At 41.9% G+C, this 17,230-nt stretch overlaps 1 protein-coding gene, 1 long non-coding RNA gene and 1 other non-coding gene across 3 annotated transcripts in view; all 3 read left to right on the plus strand.

Moving 5' to 3' along the window:
* Window positions 1-8,623: 8,623 nt before the first annotated feature.
* trnav-uac (transfer RNA valine (anticodon UAC)) lies at window positions 8,624-8,696 on the plus strand. The gene has a single exon. It is a non-coding gene; the product is annotated as a tRNA-Val (tRNA).
* A 1,930-nt stretch (window positions 8,697-10,626) lies between these two features.
* On the plus strand, window positions 10,627-11,715 carry LOC114562984 (uncharacterized). The gene is made up of 3 exons (XR_003693565.1): window positions 10,627-10,733; window positions 11,255-11,491; window positions 11,626-11,715. It is a non-coding gene; the product is annotated as an uncharacterized LOC114562984 (long non-coding RNA).
* Window positions 11,716-15,766: 4,051 nt separating this feature from the next.
* cstf2 (cleavage stimulation factor, 3' pre-RNA, subunit 2) overlaps window positions 15,767-17,230 on the plus strand; it is a 16,463-nt gene continuing 14,999 nt past the window's right edge. Inside the window, exons 1-4 of the mRNA XM_028589598.1 lie at window positions 15,767-15,925; window positions 16,186-16,264; window positions 16,492-16,661; window positions 16,761-16,897. Of these exons, the coding sequence (XP_028445399.1) occupies window positions 15,829-15,925; window positions 16,186-16,264; window positions 16,492-16,661; window positions 16,761-16,897 (483 nt within the window). The 5' untranslated portion in view covers window positions 15,767-15,828. The remainder of the gene's footprint in view (window positions 15,926-16,185; window positions 16,265-16,491; window positions 16,662-16,760; window positions 16,898-17,230) is intronic.

Here is a 17,230-nt window from a genome sequence, read left to right on the forward strand (position 1 = left end):
GGAGGGAGAGAGGAGGAGGGGAGGGTAGGGGGGTCGTCAAGACAGTCCGTTCAGTATCTCCAGTCTGACTCTGGTGGGAGAGAGAGAGAGGGGCAGAAGGGTGCTCGGTGACAGCATGGGAGATGTAGTGCTCGGCTATCCACGCCCAGGATTACACGCTGGAGAGGCTGGGAGGGGTAAGGACTGCAGGTACCGGCATGCAACTCGAGCTTCTGCCGCTCAAGGGGAATGGGGGATCGCGACCAAAGAGTGTAACGGTGCGCTAAACTGAAGAGGCTTATCTTGGTAATGAAGTAATAAACTGTATTTCTTGTGACCAAAGGAGGCTCTGAGTATTACTGAGGGGATGTTTGCGTTTCAGTGGCAGTCAGGTCAATTAACAGAGTCACAGCAGCGGGTGATGTTGCTAAACGGAATTGCCAAAATACAAAAAAAAGAGTGGGAGAGGTTTGGGTCTGTTGCAGGGAAATTAACACGAGGAGGCAAGACTCCGGGCGCTCGAGGCACTCCAGTTGCATGCTGAAAGCTGCAGACTGATGCAGCATGGAAAGGATGGGGGAAAAACTAAAGCTACTGATTTCTGAGAAGGATTTAAAATACATTAACTATGTGAGACTTTTATCTTTCAATAAGTTTTGGTCATTTGTGTTGATGTAAATGGATCTGGCTTAACAAACACCTGACGAGGTTACGCTTAAGTCGTAGGAGCCCTAGAAACACAAAACACAAAGTGACAGCAGGCTGTTTAGTAAAATGTAACTCGTGTCTTCCCTTAGACTGGCTTATATGAGCTGTGTACCATTTCCTCATCCCTTTGCAGACCATAGGAATATTTAGAGCCAATATTATCATTCTCATCTGCATACCGCCTCCAAATCCTTACTGTCATTCACTGAAAATACTAAAAATACACAATTAATTCAAAATAACTAAAGACAACTATTGCAGTGACATGACAAGTTTCCCTCATTATATTCATGTTTACTTTCTCCTCATTCATTATGATTGACAATGTGGGCTGTCTACATCCCAGCTGTGCTGAGACCAAACCCTATCATTTTTTCATTATTTCCTGGTTTGTCCAGACCGGGGTTTTCACGGTGTGAAGACATTTTGTCGGCAATACCACTGATTATTGATATGGACACAAAAAAGTGCCACAACTTCATTCACGTATTGCAGTGCAGTGTGTCAAAATCCAATTTCCTGTTATCACCAACTGAATTCATGCACATGGTTTTCTACAGAGAAGTGGTCTTGAGCTGAGTTCAAAGCATAACTACAATTTGGAAAAGGCTTAGCTACACCAGACTTTAACACAAAATCATGACACGATTTGCCATTCATAAAGACAAAAGCCTTCAACCTATACTGAAACAATCCAAACATGCTTCACACAGCAAAGTTTAACACAGCAGAAGACGGACAGGCTATTTTATATACAAGCCACAAACAACCAGGAAGATGAAACCGCTCCTGGAGTTAATATCATTTACATCATTACACAATTTGAACATCTACTTTCACTTACATCCTTTTCTATATTCTCAGTTTGAACAAGTGTACAGTGTAACATGAGGTCAGTTTTTCCTTAATTAAAGTCTGACTTTAACTTTAGTGCTTAAATAAAGACAAAGGAGCTGAGAAGAATAGCCTATTTGAGGACCAACATCTTATATTTGCAGTTATGAGGTGAATGACAACACATCTGCAACTTCCAGTCATAGGCCTACACAGGCGAACAGATATATACGTTTAAAGTATCAAATCAGTCTGTTGAGGATTTGCACTTGAGTTTTTTCTGATTCTTCCCCAAAGATAAAAAACAACAACAACCACCACATGGTATTTAGCTCTCCTATGCCATAATCACACTTTGGCATGCAGTAGTTAAGCAGTACAGGTTACTCTGCTGTAATTAGTCCACTTGTCCTACCTGAATCCTGAAAGCAGTGTAGGCCTGCTGTTTACAAGGGTATCCACTCCTTTAGGCCAACAAATCTCCTACTTTTCTCAACACTTGTGGTGGTGAAGAAATAACCGTACACACACCCACACCCACACACACACACATACATACACACACACACACAACGAGGCTGACTCAGATAGTTTGTTTACTACCATGCACGATGTGTGTCGTGGTGCAGGACAACGATACTGTCCATTCGCAGAGAGTAGCAGGCTATACGAGCTGAAACTATTTCGTTGCTTTCCTATCGCGGAGCGGATCGGTGTGTGAGAGCTTCTAACGTGCCCTTCGCCATTCAGCTCAGTAATGGCTGCGTGCAAGCAGCCAGATCGTTGACAAGATGACCAAATGTGAAATTGGGAAACCAAAAACGCCGATCGGCAAAAACGGGGACGCCGTATAGAGAACAGTCTCGGCATAAAGCAGGACTATCACAAAGTCGGTAGCTGACACATCGCATTGTGTCTGAGCAGGGGTAACCCGGAGACCTCAACGACCGCGCAAGAGCTATCCCGGTAGTGACCGGCTGCTCGGGGCTTCACCAATTATAGACGAGTTTGGTCCACAGGCTCCACATCGGATGTCTGAAGCTGTGGGGTTAAACAAAAACTTGTTATGCATACAGTGATAAATCTCTCCAGCATGGATGTGGTATTCCGCACATGCACTATGACAACTGCGATAGCACAGATGAAGGCACGTTGTTTATTCCGAAGGCCTGATTTTTTTTTTTAAAGAATTTCGTCTTCAAAGTGGGCATACGTGGTCATCTATCTGTGACTCATATGGAAGATTATCGACCCTATTTAGGCCGCCATGGTTTATAGCGAAGAGGATGTCCCGTCTAAGTTCGTGGTTCACCTGGTCAATATTGAATGTCGAGGCTGGGAAGGCGGTTGGTGGGGGTGTGGGGGGTGAACGCTGAGTAAAAACCAAGCGTTTTATTCTTCCATCTTGGTAAAAGTTGTGAATTATTCTACAATAAACGAAGGGAGGATGGCAGTCGATCACAGAAACAGTAAAGGGTGATGTTCCTGCTTGCCAGGTTAATGGATGGCTCGATGCGCCGTCCAGATGATGTTAAATATCTGTCTGATATTGAAATGCATCACTTCATATAGGCTACAGTTACTGTGTCGGCGTTTGGACAGCCGACTGCATCCACAGTCGATACGCATGGACAGCAGACTCAAGTATGTCATCTCGATACACAACTTGGCTGGCCATATAGGCTACATGTGACACGATCCTACATAATGCCGTGGGATAACAGCGAGACATCACCGCAACTACTGCAAGACACCAACAACTAGAAAATACACATATCCAGGTCAAAGTTTGACAGAGTTTTACTCGCCCTCAATAGCGTTGTGCAATGCCCCCTTTAATGCCCCCTGCTCGCCCGTAACGCCTTTGTTATTAGTAATCGCATGGTATTGCACCGTCTTACCTTGCGCTCCGAGCTGTCTACAGCCACAAAGCCTGCACACAGCGCAACAAGCTATTGTTGTCTACACAGAGGCTTCCGTGTGGGGCCAGGGATGTGATTTTGAAGTAGAATGAATACAGTATGCAATTTTGGCTTGTCCTCGCGATCTTCCCTTATTGCCAGTTTTCGGTCTGCAGCAGCTGGAGATGAAAATCGCGCACCCTGGGTCCTAGCGCCGGGTAAAGCCCTACAGGTGAATAACAAACAGACTGGTGCTCGGTGCGATTGAATCTTTAATTGCAGAGGGCTTCGCAGGAGTCAGATAAATAGTCCTTCTAGGACAGAGTCTTTATCCCCAAAGATTCAACACAGATTTAAAGATCCTGCTTGGAGGACACCTAACAAATATACTGACCACATTTTACTTTAACAGTAGGCTATATTAATGGTCTGCTGTCACACCGAAAATGATCATTCAACAAAGCAGTCCAGTTTATCATAGCACACCGACTCTGATTTAATTGCTTTTGTTGAAAAAGATAATATAAGTGTTTAAAATCAAAGTGGCCAACAATTGGAACACCCACGTTATTAAAGCCCAGCTTAAGCAACAGTTACATCAATCGGTTCCTATTTTATCACCATGGCTGGATAACTGGGCCTGCTTGGCACATATTTAGGGGGCCAACAAAGACAGAGCATCAGTCTGAAGTGACTGTTACCAACATTTATTGTTGGAAAGTCAAAGAGCAAATTAGTGATGTCTCAATGTGTGTGTGTGTGTGTGTGTGTGTGTGTGTGTGTGTGTGTGTGTGTGTGTGTGTGTGTGTGTGTGTGTGTGTGTGTTTGTTGCAGATACTGCTCCATGTCTTTCGATATTGAGTATCTATCCATACTATCAGACATAGGCAAAAGTAGAGTATGAGTATAGAGTATGTACATTATAACTGGTCAGTAATGGGATATCAATATCTGGCATATATACTGTATGTATGTATATATATATATATATATATATATATATAATAAATAAAAACTGATGTACAGAATTGCCATAGCGACAAGTTTATTTTTCAACTGTGAAATGTGCCCCTTACATTTCATGGTCACAATTATAAATATAAAAAAATATATAGGAAATCGGCCTCCAAAAACCTTGATTTGATTGGGCTTCCTATTTCCTTGGGGTTCCTATTTTGGTATTGTGTAGTATTTTGTATAATTTTTTTGGAGAGGGCTGTCAATGTGGATTTGCTTCGCAGGAAGCTGGACAGGTGTTAGACAGCCTCTCTTCATTTCCTGTGTGAATAAAATTCTGAAGTTCAGGTGCAGTTTTCTACCAGCAGCAGCAGTTGTCTCAGAATCAGTCTATGTTGTATTGTTGTTTTATTAGTGAATCACAGATTGTAAAGGTGTTTGGAGTGAGTTTGTGTATGGTAAACAGATGAGAAACAGCTACAGTGTCCCTTGTTCTCTTGGCAACATGAACTAAATGAGACAAACTAGTTTGTTCCAAAAGTACAAATATAGAAGTTGGGCAAAATACTGGAGCACAAACAAGTCTAATAATCCTCTGTGACATAGATGCACACATAGCTGTCAGAATCAAGTTTTCTTAGATGTATATCTTATCTTTGTTTAATACTTTTGCCATGATTACATGCAGACCTCTTATAGAGATACCTGGGCGGAGACACATGAGGTCAGGACATCCTGGCAACCTATTAGAGGATTGTAAAAGTGGCTTAAGTCAGTGAACAGATCAGGGCTGCTGTTTGCGAGGTAAAGGCCCGGGTCAAGACTTAAACGGTGAGATGTGAGAAAACACCAAGAAGGCAGGCAATGGTCTGAGCTCAGGTACGCCATTTCTCAGTGCAACACCTTTATGACACAGGGGTCTCACTAGCATTTTGAAGCTAATCGGCTTTGTTGAGGTTGAATCATGCTCCTTGTGCATCAAGAGAGATGTTCCCTAAAGGTTCTGACAAAGCAACGCTGTCAGAGGCACCACAGCAAACTAAAGGCATCTGCCGACAACAGCCACAGATGCAGTACATCATTTAGGACAGCTTCCTCTGCCATAAACGGGCATCGCTTTCACTGAAGTGGTGATCATCCCCCATTGAGGAGAGCGAAAGGCTGGATTCAGCGACGGCACACCGTCACAGTTGCTAAACTTATATGGTCATTTCACCCAAAATACAAAAAGCATAGCCTACCATTATACGTTTACCCCATAGTTAGTTTTGATTTTATGTGCCCAGGTTTTGAGATATCTGTTTCTGAGATTTTAACTTTCATCCCAATAATATGAGGTGGATTTAATTTGTGGAAATGTATCATTAATCTACGGACCTCAGTGTGAGCAAGTTTTATTGGAATGCTGTACTTTCTACTGATAAAACAGAGCCTGTGGAATTTGTAGACAGCGAGGTCTGTGGATTATCCTGAGTAACTGGGACACTGCAGCTGAATTGTATTCAAAAGTTTCAGAAGTGGGTATTTGAAAACTGGCACATAGAACTGTTTACCCCAAAAAAATCCCAGATAATTATGTTTCGGTTTCACCTTTCTGTCTGTCCATGCACGCGCTTGCTCTCTGTTGACGGCCAAAATATGTACGCTTTTCTATTTCTTTTTTGCTCTCTCTCTCTTTTTTTGATGAGTCGGTTAAATTACCTTTAAATGTTGGTATCGCTAAATTAATTTCTGCTCTTGTAGCAACGCGAGTTCCCCAAAGCCGGGCAGCCTGCATCCATCTCTGGTCAGAAGGAGGCTGACGTGGGTTGACCCATACAGATTGACCCCTCTTTCGGGTTTTAATCACAACAATTCATCGGTCTAAATGGGCTATTAAAAGGTACACTGTGGAGTTTTCTACCTATAGTGGCAATATGCAGCAATCTTTTTTTTTTTACAAGTGGGTCATGTTTTGTTTTGTATTGTCATTGAGGAAGATTTTTGAAGAATTTTAAATCCTGCATTGTTCCTCTTGCCAACAGTCTTCTTCATGCCTGTCTTAGCTGGAGCATTGCTGTGTTTCTTGTTGTATTACTTACTTGCAGATAAGTGAGATAGTATGAAACCATTGGCAGCAATGTTGGACCCACTCACACAGCTCCATGGTGCTACTAGAGGTCAGAAACTTCGTGGGGAACCTTTAACATAGTTGGTTTCCACTATTCCACTGATTGTCAAGGTAACACGCCAACAAACTTAGAAATGAGCTGACAAAAGCAACAACAAGAAGACTGCAAGCAAATATTGATGTATCCTAAATAATTTAATATATACATACAAAAATTCAAGGTTACAAATGTTTTATGAGGAAAGAAACATATTCACCATGCTCGTTAGACCTTAAGGGTACACACAATGTGTTTTTGTTGAGGAACACTGAATCTACAGAATCTAAACTCCACAGGACACCTTCAAGGCCATTCTTTTTCAGTTGAGTTCTGATGGGGGCAGGTCGAGCATCTACTGAGATTCACTAGAACATAATATGTTGTAAAAAAAATAAATAACTCAAAACAAGACCTTAGCAACAGATTTGAATCCACACATCAGTTCACTACGACACACCAAGTGGACACTGATTTCATTAAAATTCCAAACATAAAATCATGAAGACATATTTAAACTGCTTCAGCGAAGTCGTTTCTGGAAACAAACCTAAGTTTTGTTTAAAAGACTATGAACATGGATTTAGAGATTAAACAATTAGTCAATTCAGCGATTAGTTAATTGACAGAAAATTATACAGCAATACTTTTTGTAATCGATTAATGCTTTGAGTCATTTATCAAGTGAAAAAAATGCCGGCATCTCCAATGTGAGTATTTGCTTCTTTTTATATTAATGTAAATAGAATATTTTTAGGTTTGGTCTGTTGATCGGACAAAACAAGCTATTCGAAGAAATCACATTGGACTTTAGGAAAATTGTAATGGGTATATTTGCACTTTTTTCTGACATTTTGTAGACCAGATTATTAACTGATCAACCAAGGAAAGTACTAGTTAGATGTAGCCTGACATGGACACTTCCTGTTTGCTTAGATATTCATTTTGAATTTGAAATGTTTATTTTGTAGTCCAAATATGATATTGGACACAAGTAAGTAATCATTAATGCTTTCTAGTTTAACATGCACATATTGTATGACAGTCAAATTCAGAGCTTGTGGAGTAGATTTAGCATGTCATTCAAATTTGATCCTGTCCTCTCAAGGTGTGCTATTGTACCCCAGATGCAGCTGCCTGTCACCCCCACATCTTACCAACGCAGTCTTACTTCCCTCACTGGCACCTATGGAGCTGGAGTGGCTACAAATTAAAGGATGATGCTACGGGCAGACAATTCTAAGAGAGGATACTCTTTGGTGCAAACATTGCAGGGCAGAATAGGTCATTACTGATTTCAGACCCCACACCAGTAAACTAAGGAGAGATGGACATTTAGAGATACTTTGCCACACAGCCTGAACATCAGAGCAGGAGTTTGGAGAGTGTGAAATTTCCATTATACATGGTCTCAGTGTAGTATTTAATGTATATGGGATTTTTTTTTTAATATGGTAAAGTGTCATGCACATTAATGTTTTAACCTCAAGATTAAACGTGTGGGCACAGCTTCATAACAGCTCTGTCATTTTGACAAAAATGTCATATTTAATGAAGGTAACCAAAGCTGGTAAAATGCATCAGACAGTGCCCTGATTCATAGGAAATGACATGTTACCCTAAGTTTGAAATTGCACACTTCTCTTGCCATACCACAACAGGGTGGCTAAGCCAAGTCAGCTTTTTGAACTACACACGCAAATCCTTACGCCTCAATATGTCAGCTCCAGTGCACGCATACGGCAGGCTGGAGAGTAGACACGGACAAATGTAGGCGACTTCATAACCTTCATAGCTGGCAGCTCGGTTGCTGGATGTTAGCTACCGTACCGTGTGATCGGCCACAAAAGCAAAACGTCCCAAGAGGGCTCCACTCGCAACTGAACCAAAACACCCGCAGAGAAGACGTAACGCTAGGTTTATACAAGGGAGGTGACACTGTGGAGACTGAAGCTGGCCGATATTTTGTTTCGCTAAACCGCAGCTACGAAGCAGGGAGCTAAAGCATTACATTACATGAAGAAACGGTCAATGTCAGAGTATCGTTGTCATCTTTCACAAATACAATACATGTTCTGCCCAGAGACGGGATCAGCTGGTTCCATAGTGTAGCGGTTATCACGTCTGCTTTACACGCAGAAGGTCCTGGGTTCGAGCCCCAGTGGAACCAGAAAGTTATTTTCTGCCTACTCCTAATGATTGGCAGGAAATTAATTACCAACAACCTCTCAAAACTAAGTAAGCCCGTACAACTTTATTTATATACTATATACTATATATAACTTTATATAGTACTTTTCAAAACCAGGGTTACAAAGTGCTTCACACTTACAAAAACATGTTAAAAGCATTTGAATGCAAAAAACATAAGCAATAATTGCTGACAAATAAGAATGAATCAGGGCAAAGAAGCATCAATAAAATGCCTATGAAAAGAAATGATTTTAAACACTTAGCGGAGTAACTGTTCAAGTAAAAATGCTTTCGCTAGTACCTGCTTCTCAGATGTGAGGTTATTGTATACATCAGAATTGCACAAGAGTTAAAAAGAAATTTGCCTACTTTTGCTGCTGTTTGTTCTCTCTATGTGACTGGTGTTTCAATTGTTAAAATTAACAATGAATGAGATCCATAACATTTGAAGTATCTTTGATATTTTTGCAGTTGGTGAATTTAAAATAAGATCAACCATCCAGTAGCCAAACTAGTTAAGATAAAAAGAATGATGTGGCATGGCGCAAAACCTCACATTTCTCCAACTTGGTGGTATGCCCAGATCCATCATTTATATCACTATATCAAATATTAAGGTATAATGACTTTAAGATTCTGTGCCCATACTCCTAGCATTCAGACTCTGTTATGTTGTTATCTATGTTATGTTCATACCACCAAAGTCTGATCGATTGTTTCATGGCCCAAGGCCTACAGTGCCCACCAACCTTCATAAAAAAAACTGTTTTCAGATAGATAAGACACATAACTAGGCTAACTAACCAAAGGCCTTTCGCAGAGGAGACAACTAATGACATTTAAGATCAGAGATGCTGCCCAGAGCAATACTGATGTCTGTTGTTTCTACATGTATCAATAAAAAATGCAGTTCGACACAACTAATTTGTCAACATAAAACTAAGCAAAACATTGTCCAAAATAATTTGAAGAAAATAAAAGAAAACCTGACACAAAACAGGAAAAGGTGACAAAAATACCAAATGAGCTATTGGCAAATACTATTTGTTGATATACTGGCAAATTTCTAGAAATTAGTTTAGGAGTTTTTGGATATAGAAATAGACTAGCTACTGTATCTAACCACGGAAAACTCAATGTTATTAGACGTTAATGGAGGTAGAGTGTGTCACTGGAATATTAGAGTTAAATGATTATAATAATCCTTTACAATTGGTAAAACATATTAATTATATTAATCATCAATATTCACAATCTAAAATGAATATAGAAATCTCACAATGAATTTGTTTCCTGCTTCAATTATCACACTTTCTATCACATTTTGATTTTAAAGGTAACTCTCTTTAATCGAAAGATATGCAGCCAAGATAGCACACACTAACCCTCATGGTTGTGGTCAAGAAGAGCCTGTGACCTCAGCTGCCCATTACAAAAAGCCTACTTAAAAGCCTACTTTTTAATCTGTGGGATGCACCTTGATTATTTTTAAAGTGCCAAATATTGACCAGATTACTTTAAATGAAGGAGATGTGTCTTTATATTCAACAAAGGTGTCTGTAAATGTAAATATTGATAAAACAAACTGTATTTAGCCTATGTCAAGTAGGAGACAAACTGAAGATTTAAACGCTTTTGAAAAGAAAACAATTTAGGATTTTTATTGTATAAACTATATTTTAAATGTATCAATTAGCCTAAAAACTTTCTTAAACATGGACAGAACAGGTGTGTGATTATCCAGGTGCACTAGCCACCTTATACAGGTATAACAGGTTCACTAGGCTACATACAAACATTAATTTAGCCAAACATCAATTTTCCTGAGGACAATGTGTGGATAACCCGTTAATACATTAATAAATTAATTAATTAATGTTCATGTTAATTAGGCTATCGTCACTGTGTCCACGTTCGGACACCACTTGCTGCTATTGGCCATATCCGGACACTTCCGACGTCACGCGCTTTCCGGTCTTTTCGCGGTACTTTGAATTTTCAATCGCCCAAAAATGTAAGTATAATTGATTTATACCCATCAAACAATCTATGTATGAAATTTCGTATATGTACACGGACATTTACATGTCTATTTAGTATATGAAAGTGACTTTGATGAGGGAAAGTAGTAAAAACGCTTGGGCGACGCTCGGGCGGCGATCTTTCGCTCTACAAAGTTTATTATTTTTACTGTACTGCTGATATGATTTAGCGTTAGCATGAGTATGCATTTTTTTGCTAGCTTTAACACGACTCTGTCTAGGCAGTACGCTTGTCCATAAGCCCAGCAACATCACGTTTATTCATGTATTAGCTAACTATCATCTAACTGCATGTGTGTGAGAGAGGGGATATTGTGTTAAAAGCCAGTAGTGGCTCTTGCTATTGGTAAATGTGGTTATAACGTTATAGCTAGATTAACCTCCAATATAATGCATTTATAAGCTAGCTAGGTTGACAAAAATGTAATGTGTTTTGGATCTCAACGTTTGTAACTTAGCAACTCTTGTGTGGTTTATGTGCTTGGCTGAAAAGATAAAGAAAGTGAGTCAGAAAAGAATAAGGAATAAGAGAGACAGAAGCAGAGAAGATAAAAAAGAGGAACAGTAGAAAACAAGGTAGGCAGTGTGTATGTGTGTGTGTGTGTCTCTCTCTCTGTGTGTGTGTGAGTGTGTGTGTGTGTGTGTGTGAGTGTGAGAGAATTGTATTTCCTTTACAGGAGCATCAAGCCCAAAGAAAAAGTGGATATAGAAATTGCCACTTTGGTTGAAGGTAAAATATTTTTGTGTCTATGTGATGTGGCAATTTATAGATTTTGTTAACCTTATTATTAAACAAGACATGACATGCCTAACCTAATTTTGAATTTTAATGTATTTCTAAAAAGAATGTATGTGCATTTGCAGATGCCCAACATCAGGCAGATGAGGAAGAGGGAGAGGAAGACCAAAAAATGGACCCAAGAGGCAATGGACCAGGCCAAGCAGGAGGTGGAAGCAGGCAAGCTCTCTCTACGGCAGGCAGCCATGAGGTTTGGGGTCCCTAAGTCCAGCCTGAGTGACCGAGTCAGCGGAAGAGTGGCCTCCGATTTTTCCATCTGTCGGAGGTCACTCCTCACCCATGCAGACGAAGACTCCTGGTGGAGTACTGTCTGTACTCTGCTCTGCATGGGTTTCCGCTGACAAAGCCTCAGGTCCTGGCCCACGCTCTGGCCATCTACAACCTCCGCCACCAGGATGCGCAGAGGACCCGCGCTTGGCCAGGCGTGGTGGATAAACTTCAGGGAACGGCAAAAGATCGCCTAACATCCAGGACCCCAGACTTCATTGACCGTGGGAGGGCATCCTGTGCTAAGAGGGGCCCATAGAAGACTATTTCCGGCTCCTCACCACCACCCTGGAGGAGCATGTGCTGAGGGAGAAACCCCGTCAGATTTATAACTGTGACGAGACGGGGTTTCAGCTGGAAACCAACAGACGGCAAGTCATCGTGCCCCGGGGGACCAAGCATGCATACAGGCAGGCCCAGGGAACAAGGGAGCACATCACTGTCCTGGCCTGCCTGAACGCGGCTGGGGAGGATATCCCCCCATTTATCATCTACAAGGGGGGATATCCAGGGGCCCCCTGGCATAAAGTAGGAGTTCCCAATGCCCTCTACGGGAAGTCGCAGGCAGGGTACATAGACAGTGAGCTGTTCAGGAAGTGGTTTGTCGGGCACTTCCTGAAGTTTGCCACCCAGGAGCGCCCGCTGCTGCTGTTAATGGACGGCCACATGTCCCACCTGGATCCAGAGCTTGTCCGGACGGCACAGAGGGAGGGGGTCATTCTCCTTTGCCTGCCACCACATACGTCTCACATCCTTCAGCCACTGGATGTGAGTTTCTTCGGACCCTTGAAGGCAGATTTCTCTGGTGTTACAGGAGATCTGTCGGCAGTGAACCACTCCTTCATGGTTTCCAAGAAGGAGTTTTCAAGGGTCTTAAGGGACTCATACCAGAGGGTGAAGGATCGGGGGCTTGTGGTGGCTGGGTTTAGGAAGAGTGGCCTTTACCCTCTGGACCCGATGGCCATTGACTGGTCACGGGTCATGCCGTCCGGGCGTGGGACCTCCTCACCACTTCCACCAACCCCATCGGCATCTTCCTGGGCTGGGCCTGATGTTACCCACCCCATAACACCCTCACCCCCACCACAGAGTCCACCTACCCACCCCATAACACCCCCACCCCCCCACCACAGAGTCCACCTACCCACCCCATAACACCCCCACCCCCACCACAGAGTCCACCTACCCACCCCATAATACCCCCACCCCAAAGTCAACCAGCCCCTATCCTTCATCCCCAGAATCCACCAGCCAATCCCTACCTCACCCATCCCTGGTAACATCAGGCCGGATAACAGTAGATCTGGCCCACCTCCTGGCGAAATAAACTACAACAAAAGCACTGGCAAGGTCAGGAGGAATATCACCAAGGCCAGGATACTGACAGCCCAGGAGATGTCCGACACCATCGAGGAGGTGGAGGACCGTGCTGCAAGGCAGGAGGCCCAAGCTCTGGCCAGAAGAGACCGAGAGCAGCAGCGGGCCAGAGACACCAGCCCGGCAGCCACTTCCTCTACCCTGCCTAGCGGCTCCCGCCCCAGCCGCAGAAGAACTTGGCCCCTCGGGCTGCACCAGCAACCAGCTCCGGTAATCGCCCGGTCCCTCAGCACCCTCTGCCCCCTCTTGTGCCTCCCACGGTTCCCAGCTGCCTGCCACCAGCGGCAGACCATCCCGGACGAGCCTGCCTGCAGAGGGACACCACCACCCTCCATCTCCTGGTCAGCAAATTATATCAATCAGTCAAAATACTTGTATTAAACCTTGTTATAATAATAAAATATTATTATTCTTTTAGAGCCTTCCACATCGGGTGCAGGATTGGGCCGCCCGAGGGTCCACTTCTTCCTCTCCCTCCCACTGTAAATACTTAATATAATCTGTTAAAAACAAGCAAGATTTATATTTATGTTAGTGACATTAGCCATGGTGAAAAGTAAACAAAACATTTTTATTTATACAGCAAAAGAACCAGCTCCTCCTCCTCCCTGTCTGTTGGGCCCACGACATCCACCGGTAGTGTACTCAATGTTAACGGTCTTTGCATGCCAATTATTTATTATTATATATATATATTCTTAAACACTTTTCTTTTTGTGAGTAGGTCACACCGCTGCAAAGAGGAGACTGGAGCCGACAGTCTGGCGGTGTGGCGGTGCAGGGAACCCGAACCTCCAGAGGCTCCAGAGGGATTGGTGTCGTGGGTCCAGTGTGACAACTGCCACAAGTGGTTTCACACCACTTGTGTCAGCTGGGAGGAGGATGAGCTGAACAATAATGAATTTTGGTGTTTTTGGTGCTCAGATGTTTAATTTATTTGTATTTATTTATTTATTTATTTATTTAGTTTAAATGTTTTGTCTGTTTTTATTGTTATTAAATATAATTTTTGAACAATTATGAACACTTTTTTTTTACTATAAATCTTAGTATAATAGTATTTTATTGCATGCATATATATATATATATATATATATATATAAAAATGTATGTATGTTGCTTATTTTCATGTATGTTGCTTATTTTCATGCAATAGTTGTAAGATATCGAAAATGAGAATTGGTAATTTAACAAAACATCCAGTAGGTGGTGCTATAGGCTAAAAATGGAAGTTAAGATGCTTTTATTGCACAATTCAGAGTTGTCATTTTATTGTGAAGGACGGAAGTATCATCCCGGAAGTTTTGACAGCACTGCAGCAACTTAATACCTCCGAAAACCCAGCAGCGGCCATTGTTTACAGTTAGGAGATAGGGGTGTCCGGTTATGGCCAAGGGTAGCGTACGGCTAATTCAGCGGTGTTCGCGGACTTTAGCCAACTCTTATAAAGTAAAACCTTAAGTAAATTGTTAAAACAATATACCGTTAGAAAGGTGACAACTTACACTTTAGTTTAACACCATTAAATTAACTGAAAACATTAATAGATCATTTATATTCCTATCATAACAGATATTGTGATAGAACGTTAGCCAATAAGTGTCCGAACGTGGACACAGTGACCTCATTTACACCTGACCGGTCTCACTGCTGTTCCACACTTGATGAGCTACTTATCCCCAAAATAATTACTCACCAAATCTTCTGTTGTGGAAAACTGGATCTTCGGGAGCATATCTGAGTCACTTTTTTTACTTTCAACTGAGGAATTATCAGTTTATAACATTTCATAGTTTTGTCACAGTGCTGGAAGACGTCCAGACAAGTAACGTTAGCTAAGTTAGCTAACCGCGGGCAACAGCGCCATCTATTTTTCCTATCAATATGTGCAGACTACTTTGACCGAAGTTTCTCTGTAACTAGCTAGGTTGAACCGTGTCGGTTTTCTGCTCTTCGGCGTATCTCGCTTTCAAATAAGTATTGTCCATTGCTACTTAGCATAATTATTAAAGAAAATAAACTAGCGTTTCAAGTGTCATGAGGTCAGGAAAGGTCGCACTGTCGGTAAGTGCTCAACAGTGACCGGACACTTTTTGAACGGCTCTGGTCCCAGAAGTGATTTTCCCCATTAAATTGCTCCATTGACGTTTCAGTCAAATGCTAAAGAGTTTAAGGCCTGGAACCAATAACCTCACCATACATTTTTTTTAATTTATATTTTTGGAGCTCACCAAATATATTATATAATATCTATAAACCGCTGTTCGCGGATGCGGTAAACAATTCCATGGTAACAATGAGCTTCACCAATCAGAGACGTCGCTGTGGCTACTGTTCTCTTAATACATCCATTTTTTGTAGCTACTACTTCTCCATGACTTCGCGAATAAAACATGTTTTTATTAAAACAAGGTTGATTTCATTCGGACTTGTGGCAAGTCTGCCTTGGATGCTTAAGACATTAAGGCTAATAATCAAAATCATTATGCAGAATATGAGCTCTATTTGAATGTGGCCTTTATGGCATTTTCCCCATAGACAGTACATAAGACTTTCCCATGCATTTCTCCCACAAACGGATATCAATCTAATGTCCTGGTGTTACATTCATTTGTGTCCCCAAAATGGCGAACGTCGCTGCTGCTGCTGCCGCTGCCGCTGCTGCTGCTATCGCCGCGAATAGAGACCCAGCTGTTGATCGTTCATTACGATCAGTGTTTGGTAAGTTTGTTCCCGTTACTTGCTCGGTTACTGGCAGAGTTATCCGTTAGGTAATACACAAGTCAATACACCAACGGCTAATGAATGAAAGCTTGCTAACATAGATAACGTTAGCCGGCTAATGTTGTTAGCTCGGCAACGAGGTAACAAACGTAACGTTAGCTACCTAAAGAACGAGTAAACAAACCTTTAAATGATAAAATTAAGTTATATTTGTATTGCTTTTTATTAACGTTTCTCATATCTCCTATTTTATTTAGTGGGAAACATTCCGTATGAAGCCACAGAGGAACAACTGAAAGACATCTTTTCTGAAGTGGGACTTGTTGTCAGCTTCAGGTGAGTGAAAGAGTTGTGTTTGCCATCATCATGTGCTCCACACTCCAGATACAGAGTCAGTATTTTTGTTATTAAACACTGTATAAACAAATCAACAATTCAGGCTTGTACACCCGAATGGTTATGTACATTTTTCTTCACGTATATATTTTTTTTAATTGATTGTTATAGTCATCTTTAACCATGTGGACAATCGGACATGATGATGTGTGTCTTCTTGCTCTCAGGTTGGTGTATGACAGGGAGACAGGAAAGCCAAAGGGATATGGCTTCTGTGAATATCAAGACCAGGAGACGGCCCTTAGTGCCATGCGGAACCTGAACGGGAGAGAGTTTAGTGGTCGGGCTCTCCGTGTTGACAACGCAGCCAGTGAGAAAAACAAGGAAGAGCTCAAAAGTAAGCGCTTAGTTCCTCTTGGCAGTGTTTCAATCTACGGTGTTGAATTGGATTTGTTTGTGCAAAGCTACAGTTCTCTGCTGTTTCTGGCTTGCACAGGTTTGGGAACAGGAGCCCCCATTATTGAGTCTCCTTATGGAGATACCATCCAGCCACAGGAAGCCCCAGAGTCCATCAGCAGAGCTGTGGCCAGCCTGCCACCTGAGCAGATGTTTGAACTAATGAAACAAATGAAGGTAGGCTGGTTTTACTGCCTCTGTTACTCAGTTTTCTAGTACAGGTGTTAATGACTTATCATTTCCTTTTCCTATATAGACATTTAAAATTGATTTAATTTAGCATGAACACCAGAACCATCCTGAGTGCTGCTAAGCCTCATCAGTACCAGCAGAACACAGGCTCCCTCTCACTCTGTTTAAATGAGGCTAATAACCAACTGATTGGTCAATCTCACAGTCAACCTATCAATATCCCTAGTCCTTTTATAAGCAAAATGAGCTGTCATGCTTGTGTGTTATTATGGCAATCCAATCGACTTGATCATCAAAGTTAGGTTGTGTCCCATTTTA

This window comes from Perca flavescens, chromosome 10 (genome assembly GCF_004354835.1).
Source record: "Perca flavescens isolate YP-PL-M2 chromosome 10, PFLA_1.0, whole genome shotgun sequence".
Taxonomy (NCBI): Eukaryota; Metazoa; Chordata; class Actinopteri; order Perciformes; family Percidae; genus Perca; species Perca flavescens.